This window comes from Podarcis bocagei (genome assembly GCF_964188305.1).
Source record: "Podarcis bocagei genome assembly, chromosome: 3".
Lineage (NCBI taxonomy): Eukaryota > Metazoa > Chordata > Lepidosauria > Squamata > Lacertidae > Podarcis > Podarcis bocagei.
In genome coordinates this window covers 20,055,886-20,074,884 of record NC_138127.1, presented here as the reverse complement: position 1 = coordinate 20,074,884, position 18,999 = coordinate 20,055,886, and the positions used below count along the sequence as shown (strand labels likewise).

The window sequence follows — 18,999 nt, the reverse complement described above, 5'->3', positions numbered from 1 at the left end:
TTCTGGATGCGAACGGGACTCTGGAACAGATCCCAATAGCATCCAGAGGTACCACTGTATAAGTTTAATTGTAGGCCGCCCTTCCATAGTTCAAACCATGCTGAAAAAATTACATAATTACAAACATAACAAAAGTAGTCATACACAAAAAATAAAATACATCAAAAAGCATACAACCAAAAAGAAAATACAGTGGTACCTCCGGTTGCAGACAGGATCCGTTACGGAAGTCCAGTCGGATCCTGAGATTTCCGCAACCTGAGGACTGCTTCTGAGGACCAGTGTCTGGGCTGAGCAATGGGGGTAGAGACGCTCCTTCAGGTATACCAGACCGACACCGTTTAGGGCTTTAAAGGTGAACACCAACACTTTGAATTGTGCTCAGAAATGTACTAGGAGCCAGTGAAGATCCTTTAGGACCGGTGTTATATAGTCCCAGTGCGCAGTCACCTGTCTAGCTGCCGCATTCTGGAATAGTTGTAGTTTCTGAGTCACCTTCAAAGGTAGCACCACATAGAGTGCATTGCAGTAGTCCATGTGGGAGATAACCAGGGCATGCACCACTCCAGTGAGACAGTCTGCAGACAGGTAGGGTCTCAGCCTGCATACCAGATGGAGCTGGTAGACAGCTGCCCTGGACACCGAATTGACCTGTGTCTCCATGGACAGCTGAGAGTCCCAAATGACTCACAGGCTGCACATCTGGTCTTTCAGGGGCAATTGTAATGTACTGTGCTAGATGCCGTATGGTTTTTAATTGTATTTTATAACTTTTTTCTTATATATTTTATTGCATTACAATTTGAATTGCATAGAATGCATGTGACAGCCATTTAGATATTTGAAGATGGCTATTGCATCTCCTCAGTCTCCTATTGTCCAGACTAAATGTACCCAGTTCCTTCAACTGTTCCTCATAATGCTTAGTTTCCAGACACTCCTCTGTAGACATTCCCGCTTGTCAATATCCTCCTCAAATTGTGGCATCCAGAACTGAGCACAATACTCCAGGTGGGGTCTGACCAAAGCAGAATAGAGCAGGTCTCTCAATTCTTCATTGGGTCACTATCTTTCTGCTGATGCAGCTTAGAATACCACCGCTGCTTTTTCTGCTGCATCATACTGTTGACTTATGTTAACCTTGTAGCCTACTAAGACGCCTAGATCCTTTTCACACGCACTATTGGCAAGCCAGGTGTCCCCCATCTTATATTTGGGCAGCTGAATATTTCTGCAGAACCTTACATTTGTCATTTTGTTAGTTCTGGCCCAGTTCTCCAATCTGTTATGGTCATACTGAATCCTGAGTCTATCTTCTGTGGCATTAGCTATTCCGCTCAGTTTGGTGTCATCTGAAAATTTGTTGAGCATCCCTGCACTTCCTTCATCTAAGTCATCTGTAAAGACGTAGAACAAGGGCAGAACCCTGTGGCACCCCACTTGTCACTTTTTTCCAGGATGAGGAGAAACCGTAAGTCAGCACTCTTTGGGTTTGGTCAGTCATCTTCCTCTTCTCCCCCTTGCTATCTGAGCACATGGTTGGGCATAGGTAGGTACTGCAAAACTACAATCACTGGCTTTTGGCCACTACAGGCATATAATCAACCCAGCACACCACATGTCTCAGCTGCCTCCTTTGCTGTGCCTCTGCTGGTAAGCAGTGCCCTCATAGCTTCCTCTTCTACAGGGCCAGGTTTTTTTTTTTTTTTTTGCCTTTGTTCATCCATAAGGTGCATTGCCTGCCCTTTGCCAGGTCCATTTATTGTACAATAAAACATAAATCGCTTCAATCATTCCATCGTCACCACTGTCACCAGCAGCTGGGTAAACAATCATTGAAACATTCCCAAAGGATTGTGTATGTTTCTAAGGAACACTCCCCCCCATCCCGAGTTTGCACAAGTCACATATTTAAAGGTAGAGACTTCCTAAGGATGGGAGACCTTCAAGGGTGGTGCAATTGCTAACAAGACCTCCTCTGCAGTTCTTAACTCTCAAACTTGTCTGTATAAGAAGAGGCAATATTTTAAGTATTTGGGACTCAGTTAATGTAGGGCTTTCTCTATGCCAAAGTCAAAACTTTGAATTACACACAGAACTGGTGGGTTTCCTAAGGATGTTTGGTCCTTAGATTCAACATGTCGCTAAAGAACTTGCTCAAAGTATCCAGTATATTACGATGCTTCCAATGCATTTGTCCCAATAAAATGGTGTTGCTGCCTTGTGTGTCTTGGGAGAAATACTGTGGATATACTGAAATAGATGGTAAAATGTTACTTGCACGTTCATGATCCAAGCAGCGAGCTCTGGAGAATGGTGTGTACAATATACAGTTAAATTACTGGTTTTTAAAAATACAGTGTTGCTTTGCAGAACAATATAAATTATTAAGTAATAATCCCATTTTATGTTACAAATATAACAAGTTTACTGAAAAACACTTAATGCTTCCATGTTTTTCTGAACCATGTTACTTACCAAGAACAAATTCAGTTACACCGCACACACACACACACACACACACACAGAGAGAGAGAGAGAGAGAGAGAGAGAGAATCCAAGATGTCTTTACCACAGGGAAATTAATATGCTTCTTGAACTGTGATTTCCACTTCAAATATATTCATCGAAGCTGTTAATCAGAGCGCTTCCCTACCCTCCCTTGCCCCAAAGAGAAAATTCTGGGTACACTGCAATGCAGTTTTGAGTTTATTTAGATGAGCTCTCACACTAGATTTTACAAGCTGGTGAACACTGGCAAATTATTTCTCCCACAGTACTATAACCACACATTCCCAAAACAGTATAAATATATGGTTTAACATTAATACACACCACCATTTTATCAATTACATAACAAATTATCAAGTATCCAAATATTAAGTTACGCAGGTCAAAAGGCATACAAAATATTACAGAGGTCTGCCAAATTCATGGCAGAAACTCAAGAAAAAACAAAACAAAATCACTTCTAACAAAGCAATAGTTGGTAAACAACTTTCAAGAAGTACAATAAAAGAAATTACAAGATCTTCAGAAATGTATGATTAAGAGTGTTCAGCTACAATAAAGCATTTCTACATTAAAAAATTATTTACTAAAGTAAAGGGCATATTCTATACTTCCTGCACAAGACAAAAGGCAACATTTTACTAGAAATATTTATTTGTCCCCTCTCATCCTTTCACAGGCCCTCTGCTAAGTTGCACATTTAGTGCCAATATTTATTTAACTGTAAGGCTTTTTTGTCTGGAGACATTAAAGACTTGTGTGCTTCTGTACAGCGTGAAGGATTATTTTCTATGAGTTAACCAGAGAATGTAGGTGAATGAAGAGGGTTAAATAACAAAAGTCTAGGGTACCAGAAGTAATTGACAGTTAATCGTGTGCAAATCCTGATACTCATTCTAGTGTGATTGTGAGAGAGAAAATATAGTGAATAGGCAGATTATTCTATGAAGCCCTATCCACAAAACAGAAGACAGCTGCTAATAGGGCAATGGTCCAGATAGCTGTAGTTACTAAGAACTACACTGTGGTATACAGAAATAGTGTGCTGGGCTTTTGGCACCTAATCTCTACACATGTCATGGTAGATTTGACTACTGGGACTGCGATGGAAAAAAAACCCCTGAAATGCATGATTAAGGATAGTTTAATGATACAAATTACTAATAAGACATTTTGAAAGGCCAAGTATATTTCATGTTCTAAAAAAGATCATAATCACCATAATCTAAACAAAGTTGCTCTCCTGCCAACATTGTGGCCTACACCTATAGAAGCTTCATGTAACTTGGTTTAAGACATACATGTAGTTTTTCATGTAACCTGCCCAATTATAGATTTCATCATCTACTTCCAAAGCCAGAAACATAGGCAGCTTGGTTTTTACTGAATACAACAGTTGTTACGGTGACCATTTGAATCTTTAAAACGCAGTCGCATTTTCGGACGATATTTCTCCAAGTAGAGAAGCTGCTTGCTGTTAAAGGCTCCACGGCGCTTCCTACAAAACATTCAAATATTGAACATGTTAATTATGAATGCTGAAAGTAACACTACTTCACTTGTGACCAAGTATCATATGCTTAAGATAGGTTTTGTTTCTTTAGAAGTTTTAGCAAGAACAGAATCCCCACCCTCATTGTAAAAACAAGTTTTCACTTTGTACTGAAAGCCTGCCTTCTGTCATACACCTGAACTTTAAAAATGCTCTTCCAAGGACCTGCGCTTGCTGAATGAAGTGAGCCAAGCAACTGCCAGGGAGAGAGTCTTTCCGTAGTACCCAGTTATGGAATAGCCTTTCCAAGGAGGCATGCCAAGTTGCCATTTTTGCAATCTTCTGTGGCACCAGATAAATACTTCACTCACTCAGGCTTTAAAAATAATTTAGGTAATCTAAGACTCTTTGAACTATTTTTAAATGGGGTGTGTGTGTAGAGTTCTGTTTTGTTATTTCTGTTAACTTCTCTTGCCTTTAATGGCTTCGTTTTACTGTTTTTTTCAGCTGTTCACTAATTTGTTATAGAGATACATGCAGATGTACAAGTCACACCTACAATTCCACTTCTACTGTAGCTTCAGCCTTCGCATTTCTTCTTTTTGCCTTCTCTTGTACAATCCACTATTAGACTAGGACTTTAAAATCTCTCCTGGCACTGGCCAATTCGCAGGGACACAGCATTCATACAGTGGAAGAGGGGCTAAAGGAAGTATTAAAAATAGCCAGATGTTTAGGCCTTGTGCTGCATGTGGTCCTAGCAACAAAAAGCAACACTTTTTGAAGTATGGAATTCAAGATTTTCCTAACTGTCATTGGCAGGTATGTACAAGGCAGATACTTAATACTTACTGTCTTATGAACTGCACTGCATCCTCATACTTCATTCCACATTCAATGAGTGCAAGGGCAACTAATACAGGTGCTCTGGTGGAGGGGAAAGAACACATGTTGCAGAATGTTTCCCAATAGTCATTTTCTCCCATTTTGTAGACCCAAACAACTATTTCATAGTACACTTATACTTTGGCCCTGCAAAAATCTGGTGGATATAGTGAATTTTATTAATTGCATATGCAAACTGTATCATATTACCCAACATCATAAACTGGCGCTTGAGGAACACAAAAGCTGCCATTCACTGTTACAAATACTGATCTCCTTGCTCAGATTAGTGCAAATGTACAGGTTCCCTGTTAACACTCTGTTCAAGAGCTAATTCACTAGATATATGGGCTGCAAACTCTCATTAGTCAAAGCTTCATTGATTTGAAAAGACAATAATACACATACAGCTGTAACTTGCTACAAGCCATTCCCCAACTTGGTAAGACTAGCTAATGGAATCGGTGTTTGGTAGAGACGTCAGAGCAGATAGCCATTTGGAGTTCTGTTTACCTTCCAAGACCAGCAACACAGTGTACAGCAATGCAACAACCAGGCTCTTCACGGAATTTAACTTTTAGGAGGTTTAGCCAATCATCAACAATCTGGATAGATGGTGGTGCTCCGTCATCAAAGGGCCAATCCTGGAATGCATGAAGTGAATAATTTCTTACCTAAACTTCCACATATTCTAGAATAGTACTTCTTAATTTGTATTACAGTTAGCAAATCACTGCCTGATTTGCGTTTCTTCTCTCGCTTTAAAACATCCATAGAAATCTGAAGGCCAGATTACCACAACCTGCATTATTTCCCCCTCCATGTTCACTCACTTGCACCATAGAAATTAAAAAATCCTATGGCTAATGTTATCTTTTTAATAAGCTACTCACCAAAACCTGAATGCCTTCTTTCTCTACTGGAGCAGTATCATAAGTGGCTTCACATACTCTTACTACTGTAGTAACTCCATACTTCTTAAGTTCCTAAGGAGAGAGAGTGATACATATCTTAATGATACCGTGTTGATGTTCATGCCCAGACTATTGCAATTTTGTGAACCATTTCAAATACAGAGGCTGTTCAGAAGACCTGTAATTATTGCATTTCACCTCTTCAAGCAGCACTACTTAACAAATATCTAAAAAGACCTGAAGTATAGCAGAGCAATTCAAGTGGGCAGGAATATCTTTAAGAACAGAAGAACCACCTGCTGGATGAGGCCACAGGTCCATCTAGTCTAACATCATGTTCTCACAGTGGCCGACCAGATGCCCATAAGCAGGACCTGAGCTCAAGAGCACTCTCTTCTCTTGAAGTTTCCAGCAAGTGGTATTCACATATTACCTCTGAAAGTAGAGCTCTATGCACTTGATCATTCTGGTTGCCCTCTTCTGCCCTGTACATTAGTTTAACACTTTCAATGGTTTAACATGCTTCATTTGCATTATCTGTTTGTAATCCTTATCATAATCCTGTAATGTAATCTAGTTCCTCCCATCCACATATGCAAGATAGATCTGAGATAATACTGACATTTGAATGTGTAGGGCATATTTATGGTGATCTAGAGTTCATGGGAGAGCAGAGGTTTGAGCTAAAAACTGACTCACAGCTCAGTCTCTTAGTCACTATACCATACCAGCTCAGAGCTTCACCTACATGTAGCATGGTGCAATTGTACCACACTAAGCAAAGCCGAATACCCCCCTGCAGTCATCACAAGCAAAAACCTAAATGCAGTTTTGGGGAATTCTTGAACATGCAACTACTATGCAATAAGGAAATCTGTATTGGGAATGACTGAATGGTGGCGTAAAAGAAATAAGGTTAAATTAACTCTTAACAGACCATCATGTTGGTAGTCAAGGCAAATTTCAGTAATACTGTCTAAGGCAAATTTCAGTAATACTGTTATATCAAACTTTTCAACATTACAAAAATTAACATAAGCCTCCCACTCAAGAACCCTTACCTCTATGAACTTGTTTAAGGTTGCATTGGTTGGATTGTGAGTGATAAGGAATCTCATATTCTTGTAAGTGATTTCCACAGGAGCTGGGCGGTTCATTCGGGCCATGTTAATTTAGTTAAAACGTCCAACAAGACCAAAACTATTTTTAAAAAACAAAAAACCTAGCAGAATTGATTGGGAGAAACCGAAGTCTACTCCACTAAAAGCCACTTGAAGTTTCCCGTGCTGACAAGCATGAAGTTGGGAGCAATGGGAAATGAAATGAACCTCCTAAACAAGAAGCAGCAATTCTTCAATCCTGTAATACTGAGGCAAAGAGAAAGGCAGTGCAGCAAGGCTACCCCATCCAGGTCTGAACTCCTTTGTAAAATGCTCTGCCAATTTCAACTCAACACGTCTTATTCTGGTAACCACTCTTAAGGGGGCTTCTTGGTGGAGTAGTAATCAATTTCTATAGTTCACTTGTCTGCATAGAGGCCGTGCTGTGCCTGGCAGTAGTCCCCACTGCCCTTCAGAAACTCCATAAATGTGTGACCAAGAACACCACAGAACTGCTGCAAAGAGAGAAAAAAAGAAGAGCACATTTGTCAGTGACTGAGCAGGTATCTTTACAAATAGCTTATTCTTGGGTAAAGGTAACATTAAGGAATGAACCACCAATATTGAGAATGTCCTTAATTTAGACCAGGCATAGGCAAAGTACGGCCCTCCAGATGTTTGGGACTACAATTACCACCATCCCTAGCTAACAGGACCAGTGGTCAGGGATGATGGGAATTGTAGTCCCAAACATCTTGGAGGGCTGGGGTTTGCCTATGTCTGATTTAGGCAAACTTGTTTCTTCTAAAATAAGAAAACCTACTTTACTGTATTGCAGATATTTTGATCATCCTTGCAATTCCTCAGGTTAATTTAAAAACAGCATTCAGGAAGACTGACAGCTCTCTCTCTCTGTCTCCCAAGAGGTGGCAAACTCAAGTGATTAGTATCAAGAACAGACCTTTGTTCTGGATCACTTTCCATTCTGCAGAAGGTGCAGGAATTTTTCCTTCCAAACTTAAAGAGTGTAGAGATCTAAAGATGCCTGTCACATGGCCTCCCAAATGAAACCCTGTTTATTACATGTATACATTACACAAATTCTAAATGACTTGGAGGCAACATTTGTGGTGTTTTATGATTTATTAACAATCCTGTGAATAAGGTGTATGGTCATCCATTTAGCCCTATGGTAACCCACAACCCCACAGATAACCAGAGACCTGAACTCTGGTCACCGTAGCCCCAGGTGAGCATTACACTGGCTATTTAAGACAGGAGCAATCCTTTACAGTTCCTTTGCATAGGAGAAGGCAGCTGGTGTATAGCATTTACCAAGTTTTCAGAGAAGGGAGGAGGTGAGTGAAACAGGATGGATGACCATCCCGTGAATTATTATTTGTAAGAGTGGTACTAATGTTTAAAAACAAAACAAAATCCAAACTGGAATGTGACATGCAGCCTACTTTTCTAAGTAAAACCAGCATTAAACCTGACTCGAACTTAATTCAGAAGCCAGTTATTAAAATGATGAAGTGCTTAATAGAGGGAAAATGCCAATGAACTCAATTTACTTAGGTTGCGAATCAGCAGCTTGTATCAAGAGTTTGGATGCTGAAGGAGGACACTTCAATAATACATATTTAATGGCAAGAAAAGCACTAGATGGTGAATCTACTAATGAGAACCCTCTCTTCGGGGTCCTGCCTATGGGTCTTAAAGGGCTTATCAAAATCACGCTTTCATGCTTTGAAGCAAGCCACCTACAGGAATTTCAGTGTGATTATAACACTGTTCATGATACAACTGTTACCATTCAGGGGGTTTCATGGCCTCTGGCAGTTAAGCCAGTAAATGGCAAATTCCAAGTAGCCTCCTCGTTCAAGATGAGGAAAGCAGTTTTACTAAAGCAATGTTCATTACTGGGAGAATTACCGAATTTTTCAGTGTATAACACAGCCCCTACTTTTGAGGACTCAAATTTATGAAAATAGGGGAAGATGACCCCCGTGTATAAGACAAACCCCTTTTTAAACATTATTTTAGAGGGGAAAACCTATCCCCCACCCCCTTTTCTTAATTTTGAGTCCCCAAAAATAGGGGATGTCTTATACACAGGGGGCAGGTGTTATACATGGAAAAATACGGTAATCTGATTGCTTCATGTAAGTTTTTACAGAAGTTTTAAAGCTTGACTAAATTAAGCAAGTTCTATTAACACATGCACCTAAAGAATTATAAGCTATACAGGTCACTCACAACATACACAATTTAAACTTTACATGGTTGCAGGCCATTCAGTTGAAATCACAAAAATTAAAACACAAGAACTTGCAAAAAACCTCCCAGACTCGTGTAAGAAAGGCAGAGAACTTTAAAATTCTCTGCCTTGCTTTGTGGGGAGAATGGGGGGATACCCGTATGGCATATGAGCTGTAGAAGGTAAGATTGCTTGTGAGGTGGTTCAAGTATACACGTTGTTGCATATACCGTATGCACCATCTGTGAATGGGTGCAAACTCAGTTTAAATACAAGGAGTCCTGCCAAATGCCGCAGCTGAAGTGTAAGAACGAAGGTCTGGCAAGTTTAGGGGATGGGCTTATTCAGCCAAAGTTTGAATACATACCCAGTGCTTGTTGGTAATTTAACATTAAAAATGATAAACCAGATGTGATCTGGATTCTATAGATACAAGGAAGAGGATGGCAAACAGGGGGCATTTGAAGTTTCTAATACTGGTAGATCAAAGAGCTATGGAGAAAAAGAAATGGAATGGCCATTTTACAGTTTACACAGGGCCAGTGCAATTATTACTGAGGAAAGGCCATGTAACAGCATTAGTGAATACATTCAACCAGAGTGGCATAGCTGTAACATCATGCAGGTAATCCTGCAGTCTCTACACAATTACAATCAATGTGATAGTGGACAATAGACTTTAAACCAAAACCAACTATGATCCTAACCCACAATTTACTAAAAAGCTAATCTTCAGTCAGCCAATAAACTCTGAGCCAAATATGCCTCTCGAGTTCGTTATGAGGACAAGATAGGTTTGTGCTACTTTTTCTACCATACTACCACAGCTGAAATTATGAATCAAAATTGTTCAACAAATATATAGTAGCTTCCTTAACCTGGTGCCCTTAAGAGGTTGTTGAACTATAACATCCCTGAACATGCTGGTAGGAGCCAATGCAAGTTATACTCCAGCAACATCTGTAGGGCACTGTATTGGGGAAGGATGATTTAGACTGCTTATTTTCAAACTGTATCTTATTTATGAAGTGTGATTATTTCCCCCACACACCCATTTAATAAAACAGTTGTAATAAGACACCAATGCCTCCATTTACTTATTTTTGCCAGAACAATAACTACCCTATAATACTACCATGTCAATTCTGAGCCACAAGGTAGGGCTTATCTGAAAGGAGGCAGGGTGAAGGGAGTGCAGATAAAGAATTTAATATCAGCCAACACCAAATAAATATTTAGCTGCCCCCAAAGATGCTCTTAAAGATAACTCTTTTTCAGGCCAAGGCAGCTGAGTTGTCATGGTTATAGTAACAAACCCAAGAGCAGCATTGAATTCTCATCAGTATGCCAACTTTATTTTGATGAAACTCAAGAATGGTAAGTTTCCATATATCATGAAACTTCTCAAACACTGTGCATTGTACGTACAAACAAAAGACACTACATTTTTAAAAATACTGTTAAGCCTGAGATATTTCTACAACAGAAGAGTAAATAATCTGCACATGAGCTGCCCATCATCTAACACCATCCAAACCACATTCTTGGCTTTTGACTATACAGAGAGACACAGAAAGAAGGAATCATTCCACTTAAGATACTCATATTAATCAGTTAATCCAAGAGATCAAATTTTGTCTTCTCTGGTAATGCCATCTACAGGCAATTCTCAACTCACAGAGCAAAATTTATACACTTTAATGTACTGTGTGCTTGAAAACTTTATGTTCTGATATGGGGTGTGGATCTAGAACTAGTACAGTCTCTGCTTCTGTGTTTTAATTTGAACATCTTGCTACTTACATATTTTTTCCAAGGAACAAACTGACTCAGATAAGACATATACACTCCTTGGAATCACAGCAATTGTGAAACACCAAAAGTTGTTGCATTTGTCTGTTGAGAAATGATCTTAGAACTGACATTCTCTCCCATCCTGAAATGCTCACTGGCCTGCAATGTTTAGGATCACCAGTTAGATTAAAGACTTAATGAACAAGAAAGGAGATTCCTAATCAGAAAGATTTGTTTAAAATAGTGTTCAGAAAAACTGCAGGAAGCATTCACCCATTCTCAGGTATAGGAAGGAATGGTCCCAAGATGCTGTTTTTTAAATGGCATCCATGCCTGTCTTCTATGTGTATGCCTCTTGTTCAAGATTTTATTTATTGCTCATTACAATGGCTCGCTGGGCAATGTTATGATTGCACACTGTAAGCAATATAAAACAGCCAGTTCATATAATACTGAACATAACAATTAACGATAATGGTGGGATCCAGAGACCCCCAGGGCAGAGTTCTGCACACTGAAGTGTGGGAGCAATGCATTTTTTGCCTACTCCCCAAATATCTCTCGAGAGTAGGAGGATCCTTTGGAACAGTATGAGAACCTCCACAGAAGGAACCTCATTGTAGCCAATACAGTCCTTCTGTTCACTGGTGGCTTTGATTCAGCATAAACTCCTGCCCCTTAAATGCAATGGTGAAAGTGGTGCTTCTTGCTGATGATCCTCCTCTTTCCTCTGGAGTTCCTGTCCCAATCTACTCCAGAGGTGGTGTGTGTGTGTGTGTGGCTTTAGGTGGTGAGGAGTGCTGAAGAAGAGCAAGGGTTAAATCATTTAAATCACCAGAACCTTCTGTTCATGGAAAGACAGCCCTGGAGACAACCCAGTACTTTTAAATACAAGAACTTCTTAAATGTACAGTTAAGATAAAAGGACAGCACATAAACCTAACTGAACAACTTTTAAAAGAACACTGTAGCAATAGAAGACAAAGAAAAGGAGAGAAGAAATTGAAGGCTATGAAGCTAAAATAGAAATTTGACCACAGCAAAATTTATCTATTTATCCTGTAATCTGAGAGTTCACTTATCATAGTCAACACGTTTTAAACTTAGTACTAGTTCATTCCTCTTTGCACAAGATGCTCTCTTTTCAAGACAAATTAATCTGATCTGGATGACTGGGGAACTGTCAGAACTAAGGGTCGCACAGGTAAGCTCCACTGTGTATCAAAAGTTATTGCACTATCAGATCTGTTTATTACATAGTTTCAGCCCACAGTTGTAAATTAATAGTGGTTGTCTCTGACAAGCAAACTGACCACTACAAACAGTTGTCACTGAAACAGAGGAATATATTGTGGCTTAATTAGTAATTTCATATGTGCCTACTATATGTGCATAGTATTTGCCTATCTGAACTACATGTTCCAAGTATTATTGCAACAGGGAATCTGTTACAAACAAGTCTGCTCCAAGTCCTACTGAAACTAAAGTTGCTATTTTATTTAGACAAATGACAACAACTTTGGGCTTCGTGCAGATTTTTGAAGGTAAAAAAGCTTCTGCCATGTTGCGAAGAGTCCTAAAGTCTTTCAAACTAAATAGCATATGCATTTATTGAACACAGCCACTTTAGGTTCTTCCAGTTTCCTCCCCACATCCTACACTAGCAACCACACTCAAAGCATCAGGACAAGCAAGTGAGCTGTAGAGCATGACATGGTTGGAAAGCCATTGGAAACTGCCTAGAACCATAGGAAGAAACCAAGATTAGAATGCTGCCCTGAGAACTGCAGAAAAGTAGCTTGATTAGAAGTGTGTGGGAAGGTGCAAGAAGTAGATGAAATGGGAAAAGTGACAAATGACAAGAAGGAGGAATAACAGAAGGAACTTCTGAGGAGGTGGAAGCTCTGGAATTGGGATGGGGCAGGTGCCTGAATCAGTGAGCAGGCATGGTAGCCATTTCATGATACATGAATAATTGCCTCCTCCAGTTAAAAATTCAGGCTACAGCAAAAGACCGCCAGCAGTAGAAACTCCTCCAGACTCAAAGGATAATTTTAGATTTAAGAAATGTTCAATGTGTCTTTACAAATCCCCACTGATTTTGATCAGGTTCTAATTTCTGCTTACAAAATGAATCTGGATTGATTATGGTACACCCTGTTCCATGAAAAAAATATCATTATCACTGCCTTTAGCAAATCATAGCTTTTACAATTTTTCTTAAGTAGCCAAAGCATTTGTATGGAGTCTCAAAAATAATCAAGGAATGTGGACATCTTAACTACTGGAATTCAAAAATTTATTGGTTATTGAGTTTAGAAATTACTTTGAAAAAGATGCAAACCAACCATTCCCCAAGTGTTTAGAAATTAACTTGATTTTTTGGGGGGAGATACCTTCATAAATTGGGGGGTGTTGAAGTCCTCATATATGGCCTCATATAAACAAACTTACCAGGGTGTTCCAAATTACAGTAAATACAATCCTGTGACTCAGCTGAAAGATTGACTGCCTTGTTAACTCAAAACCTATAAACCACATCACCTTTCTTGACACTTAATATGCTTCTCACACGACACACAAGTACATGCTTCCTCAGCCCAAGTGACAGGGTCTCCCTAGCAAAGCAGACACGAGGTCGTGTTCCAGACTGTCACTCTCTTCCCACCCTAGCAACCGACTGCGCAAGAAACCTGGCAAAAAAATCTTTTTGCCCCGATCGCGTCTTTTTTGCGGTTCCCCCTTCTTCCGGCGTGTGACTGCAGCGGGAGCGGGAAGCAGCGTGCTCGTCATCTGCATGCAGACAGCAGAGACGGGAAAGCCACGCTGACCCAGCCACGCCAGATGTCCTCTCCACTCTCCCTTCACCCCCTCCCCGCACGCCCCAGTGGTGAGTCACACTCGGAAGCGCAATAGCCCCGCCGTGGCCAGGTAGCGGCCGAGACATGTCTCGACTTGTTTCCTTTCCTCACCTCAACGAACCGAGCCACGCAGCAAGGGGCGGAGAGAAACGCCCCCGCTTCCTTTCCCGGAGTCACGACTCACAGCGAAGCCCATTGATACAATTCGGGTGGGGGGGGGGAGAGAATCTGGCGTGCTTCATTCGCGCTGCCTAGGATCGGGTGCATCTCTTGGGCAGAGGTAGGCACCAAGGGTGGACTGGCCTTTTCTAACGGAGCTGCAGTCATCCAGAGTATGGGAAGAGGCGGCTAATGACTACTGTACTCAATAAGAACTGTCCCAAATCTTTCTGCACGCGGCGTCCCTTCTGAACCCGCTTTAAGACAAGCGGAGGCGGAATCCGAATTGTTGAGGCTGGCGTTTGCGATTGAATACACTTGTTCCCCTATTTTAAACACGCACGATTTCACCAACGTACGTGTGTGTGTTCGTGTTTCTCCCCCCACCCGCCACCGGCAATCCTTGCTCTGTTCCCTTGCTTGCATCCTTCGCCTCCCAACTGGCGGGGGCTTTCAGGGGATACACGTGGCCCGGTGGCCCCCCCAAAAAGCAGCGCGGCGCCACCCGGCGTAAAAAAGGGTGGCATCGGGCAAACGACACGTCGTCGCGACGGGGTTTAAAGGTCGAGAGACACGCCGCAGAGACAACCCCCGATGGGCCGGGCACGGATTGAAAGGAAGCGGGGGGCACGTGGCGCGCGCGGCAGGGCCATGTAAACGCCACCCCATGCAGCATGGCGGTGGGGCTTGCAGGCTAACCGACGCCCTCCCCACCGACCGCAAACATCGAGGAGATGCTTGTTGCTGCTGCTGCTGCTTCGCTCCCTCCATCCGCGCGGCTCCTACTTCTTCACCCCACCCCACTCCTTCCAGACAGTGGCGACGCCGCCGCCTCCCGCCCAGACGCCTCCTTCGGAAAGGGCGTCGAAGCCCTCTTCTCTCACTCTATGCCTCCCCTCCATGGCCCAGTCGAGTCAGGACGCGGCCATCTGCCGCCGCCGCTTTCACAGCGACGTGGGGAAAGGAGCCCAGAGAAAGAAGAACAGGTTGAGGGAGCGGCGTCCTCCTCCCTTTTCTAGAAGAGAATGGAGGCTTTGTGTGCCGCCGCCGCCGCCTCGCCTGAGAGGACGGCGCCTCAGCTGGGATGGGGGGGGGGCGCTTCCACGACATGCCCGCCCGCCTGATGGAAACGCCGTCGGGACCCAAGGAACAAAGAAACGAACATGGAGGGAGAGAAAGAGAGAAGGGGGGGAGGGAAAAAACGGTGATTAGAGGCGGCGAGAGGGTCGCCCGTTACTCACAGGAATATGGTTACTCATTGAAGACTGTAGCCTGATCATACAGCCTGGGTGCTGAGGGCGCCACCGCCGAGGGCAGGAGGAGCTGAGCCTGAGGGAAGCGGAGGCGGCCGCGGAGGTGGTGGTGCCGGAGCAGGGCGGCGGCGATGGACCATGCAGGGCGGAGGAGGAGCCGGAGGGGGAGAGAAAGAGAGAGAGAGAAGGGGGGGAGAGACCGAAGAGGGGGCGCGCGCGCGGACACGAGGAGGAGGAGCTCCTCTTGCTCTCGCTGCTGGTGCTTCTGGTAGCGGCGGCGGCGGTGTTGCTAACGCGGCTCTGACGGCAGAAAGGAAAAGCGGCAGGGCGTGGGAGGGGCTCGGGGAGGAGCTGCGGCGGGGCCTCTGCTCGCGCGCTCTTCTGCGCAAGGCAAGCAGAAAAGCGGAGAGGCTGGAGTGGGCGGAGCTGTCTTTAAGCGCCGCCCCGCTCTCCGGCGCGCGCGTGTCATGCGACGCCCCGCCCCGTTCCTCTCCAACCCCCTAACCCGTTGCCTTTACGAAAAGCAGGGGGGGAGCTCGGAAGCTTTGTCGCGTCACAAACGCCTCCCGCGAGCGGCGGCGCCCGGCCAATCGGAGGCGTCGGAAGGGCGCGCGCGCGGCCACGGTCAGGCGTGTGGCGGTGGGCGGGGATTTAGAAGAGGAGAAGGGAGGGGGAGGGGAGAAGGGCGGGGAAAAGGAAGAGGCTAAAGGCGGAGGGAGCCGGTGAGAACCGGTTTGGTAGAAAGTCGGCCTGCGAGCAAGCAAGCGGTGGCCGCGGGCGGGGAGGTGGCGCCAGCCGAAGGGCGGAGCGAGGCAAGCGGCGGCCCTGATTGGTGTCCTCGCTGCGAGCCTCCCTTGCGCTGTTTGCCTTTGAAAGGCCAGAGCCGGAATTCTTCGGATAAGCGGTTGCCTTGAGAGGCGGGTGCTTCTGACTGTATTGAGTCCCTTTGAGAAGAGAAACCACCTCAGCGTTGCAGTAGAGCGCGCGCGCGCGCACACACGGCCCACCTGCTCAGAAATGATGTTGCAGACCCTCACCAGTTTAACAGGTGTGGTGTATTGCTGCGGCATAAACTCCCTGCAGGTTGAGAAGTTTCCATTTCATGAACTGCCTTCCGCGGGGGCAAATCCCTGGGTCGCACATAAAGATGTTAGGGGTGACGGCTGCCGTCAGTCGCTGCTCCACGGCAGCAGAGCCAATGGTCGGGAACGGTGAAAGCAGCAGCGGGTCGACGTCTGGGTCTGCAGGAAGGCATTTGTTGGGGTTATCCCTGAAATATGTTTTGTGGCACCATAACAGATTCATTGTGGTCCTCTTCTGAGAAGGTGGTTTTGTGTGCTTGTGTCAAGAGGTAAAAAGATCCCACGAGACTTTGCAAAGTTTTTGTTGAATTGAAGCAATGTAAATTTACACTGCCATGTTGACAGCGGTGACCTTAAACAGCTGCTTGCTATGTGGTTTGTACAAGAAGAATTGCAGCTCAAACGCACTTCGGAGCAAGTCCTGTTGAGATCCATGAAACAACATGCACAAAACCAGAGCTATAAGGATTGCAGCCTGAGGGGAAAAACATTTCAGGTCTATCCACAACCTGGACTGCTTTGTAGCAACTTTGTTTCAACTGCAGTATATTTCTGGAAGCATGAGCATAGCGGGGGGGGGGGCAGAGGGGCAGCTGCTAACTGACCAATCACATCGATTATGCTCCCCCTAACAAAAATCCTGGCTATTCCCATGTCTGGAAGTATTGCTGAAATTCTAAAATGGGAGATGCATGGGGCTCACACCCTCTTCACAGGAAACTTTGGGTTGCACTGGGTGCCAAATCTAGGGGTGCTGCAGGGCACTGCAACTATGACATAGTGGACTGAGCAGAAAAGAAGGAAAGGCAGGAGGGTCATGTGCTGAATTTTGGCCTCGCACAGGTTGCTGCTGAAATTTGAAAGACCAAATTCCACCCTTGTTCCAGGTCAACAATACATTCTTACTATGACTTCCCTTGTTCCAAAATTGCTCACTGGCATTGAAATGGAGACCAGCACTAACTCCTGGTGACCTTTTACACAGTTGATTTAGCTTCCTCTATGGAATTTATATTTCTTTTAATTGGAAGGAAGTGATCCTAGCAGTAACTCTAGCACTATACAATAGGACAGCTAAAACAGTTTATAGATGCAGGTTAACTACTTATTTTTTCGAGACTGAAACAACTAGACTCCAGTGCATAGCTGTCAACCTTCCCTTTTTTGGTGGGAAATTCCCTTATTCATGCGCCGTTTCCCGCTGCTATCCCGGATTGTTAGATATCCCGTAGACTGTCCCCGGGACAGGTGAGGCTGCTGATCCCTTATTTTCAAGGCTGCTGATATTATTTTCAGATCTGAAAGTTGACAGCTATGCTCAACAGGATTGGTCTTCATCTGGTGGATCTGCATCCGCTAGTGGATTTAGGTCGTCGGACCTAAGGTGTGGGTCTCTCACTTACAAATATATAGTGTAAAACTGAAAAATGGATTCTTAGATGCATGTCTGGACTACAAGTGGGTCCTTGGTCTGAAAAGGTTGAGAACTATTGCTATAGAGCAGGTACTGGGAACCTTTGGCTCTTCAGATACTACTGCACAACAATTCCCATCAACCCCAGAAAGTATGCCTAGTGGCAAAGGGTCCCCACACCTGCTCCACAGTGACCTTTGCCAGTGCAACAATCATCCCATCACTCCCTGCCTTTCATTCCTTACTTTACTCTGTTAAATGCATATTGATTGCAAACAATGGTGGTTATTCCTGAAGTTCCCATAAGAATAAAACTAGGAGGGAGAGAAATGGTTGCCGTAGAAAGTCTGATACTCAGTTTAGGATTCAAGAGAGGATAACCTTTCGTTTCCAAAACGATCAACAAAATGTAGATGAGGAATAGACTTTGAAAGGGATTTTGCCACAGAACTGAAAGGTGGCATTAAAAATACTTAAATAAACAAAACTGATGGATAAACTACACGTTGTTAATTTGGGGAACGGGGGTGGGGGTGGGTACAAAAGTGCTTCCACAAGCTACAGAAATTTTGTTCACATTTAAAAGAAGAGTTTTCCAAATCCACCCACAGCATCACCCCCAAGATGCTATTCAGTGCCAGAGAATTTCTTTTAAAATACACTTCTATTGATATCAGGCCAGAATAACTGCAGTTCTGTGAACATGAGACCAAAATCATTTTGCATTTCAACATCTTCAGATCAGAAAGCACCTCAAATCATCTTTAGAAATGTGTTTGTTGGGTTGCCTCTGAGATCCTTTTACAACCTCCAGGCAGGCATCCATATTACAGATAGAATCTGACTGTAGGAAAACGTGTTTGGCATTACAGAAAAGAAGGTGCAGTGGAACCTGTAGCTGTTTACAGGAAACATATTGACTTACCTGTTTGCGCATCAGCTGCACCTATTAAGACAAACCCTTTTGAGTTTCGTGATTATAAACCAGGTATGTCCTGGTTTAAAATCCAATATGCAGGTTTTATCTGCTTATGCCTATACAGTCATTTGCACCCTTCTTAATGCTTTATTCATATAAATTAGCACTATATTGAGATATGACTTTTTAAAAAGTATTTATTTGCTTAACTCTCACCCTGAAGTTGCATCAGTCAACATTTTCTGAGCACACTGCTATTAGAAAAGATTACTAGGACCTGATTTTCTGTCTTATATTTGTGTTGGCTCTGATCCATAACAGGAAGTGGCTGCAGGGCTCAAAGTGTAAAGAGAAA

At 43.4% G+C, this 18,999-nt stretch overlaps 2 protein-coding genes across 2 annotated transcripts; both read right to left on the bottom strand.

Annotated features, from left to right (window-relative positions):
- Nucleotides 1–2,696: 2,696 nt before the first annotated feature.
- PTP4A1 (protein tyrosine phosphatase 4A1) lies at nt 2,697–7,003 on the bottom strand. Its single transcript, XM_081187095.1, has 5 exons — nt 6,864–7,003; nt 5,782–5,874; nt 5,402–5,532; nt 4,856–4,930; nt 2,697–4,009 (listed from the first exon to the last, which is right to left on the bottom strand). Exons 1-5 carry the CDS (start codon nt 6,966–6,968, stop codon nt 3,892–3,894), a joined length of 522 nt encoding a protein of 173 aa, XP_081043221.1. The 5' UTR covers nt 6,969–7,003; the 3' UTR covers nt 2,697–3,891.
- Nucleotides 7,004–7,234: 231 nt separating this feature from the next.
- LOC308583264 (uncharacterized protein) lies at nt 7,235–15,701 on the bottom strand. Its single transcript, XM_081187096.1, has 2 exons — nt 15,218–15,701; nt 7,235–7,417 (listed from the first exon to the last, which is right to left on the bottom strand). Exons 1-2 carry the CDS (start codon nt 15,254–15,256, stop codon nt 7,322–7,324), a joined length of 135 nt encoding a protein of 44 aa, XP_081043222.1. The 5' UTR covers nt 15,257–15,701; the 3' UTR covers nt 7,235–7,321.
- Between the last annotated feature and the right edge of the window lie 3,298 nt (nt 15,702–18,999).

Coding starts and splice junctions, on each gene's coding strand:
- LOC308583264 (XM_081187096.1), bottom strand. CDS start 15,256: ATGATCAGGCTACAGTCTTCAATGAGTAACCATATTCCT. Junction 7,418..15,217: donor CAATGAGTAACCATATTCCT/GTGAGTAACGGG, acceptor CTCTCTTTGCAG/CAGTTCTGTGGTGTTCTTGG.
- PTP4A1 (XM_081187095.1), bottom strand. CDS start 6,968: ATGGCCCGAATGAACCGCCCAGCTCCTGTGGAAATCACTTACAAGAAT. Junction 5,875..6,863: donor CCTTAAACAAGTTCATAGAG/GTAAGGGTTCTT, acceptor CTCTCTCCTTAG/GAACTTAAGAAGTATGGAGT. Junction 4,010..4,855: donor GCAGTGCAGTTCATAAGACA/GTAAGTATTAAG, acceptor AATGTTTTGTAG/GAAGCGCCGTGGAGCCTTTA.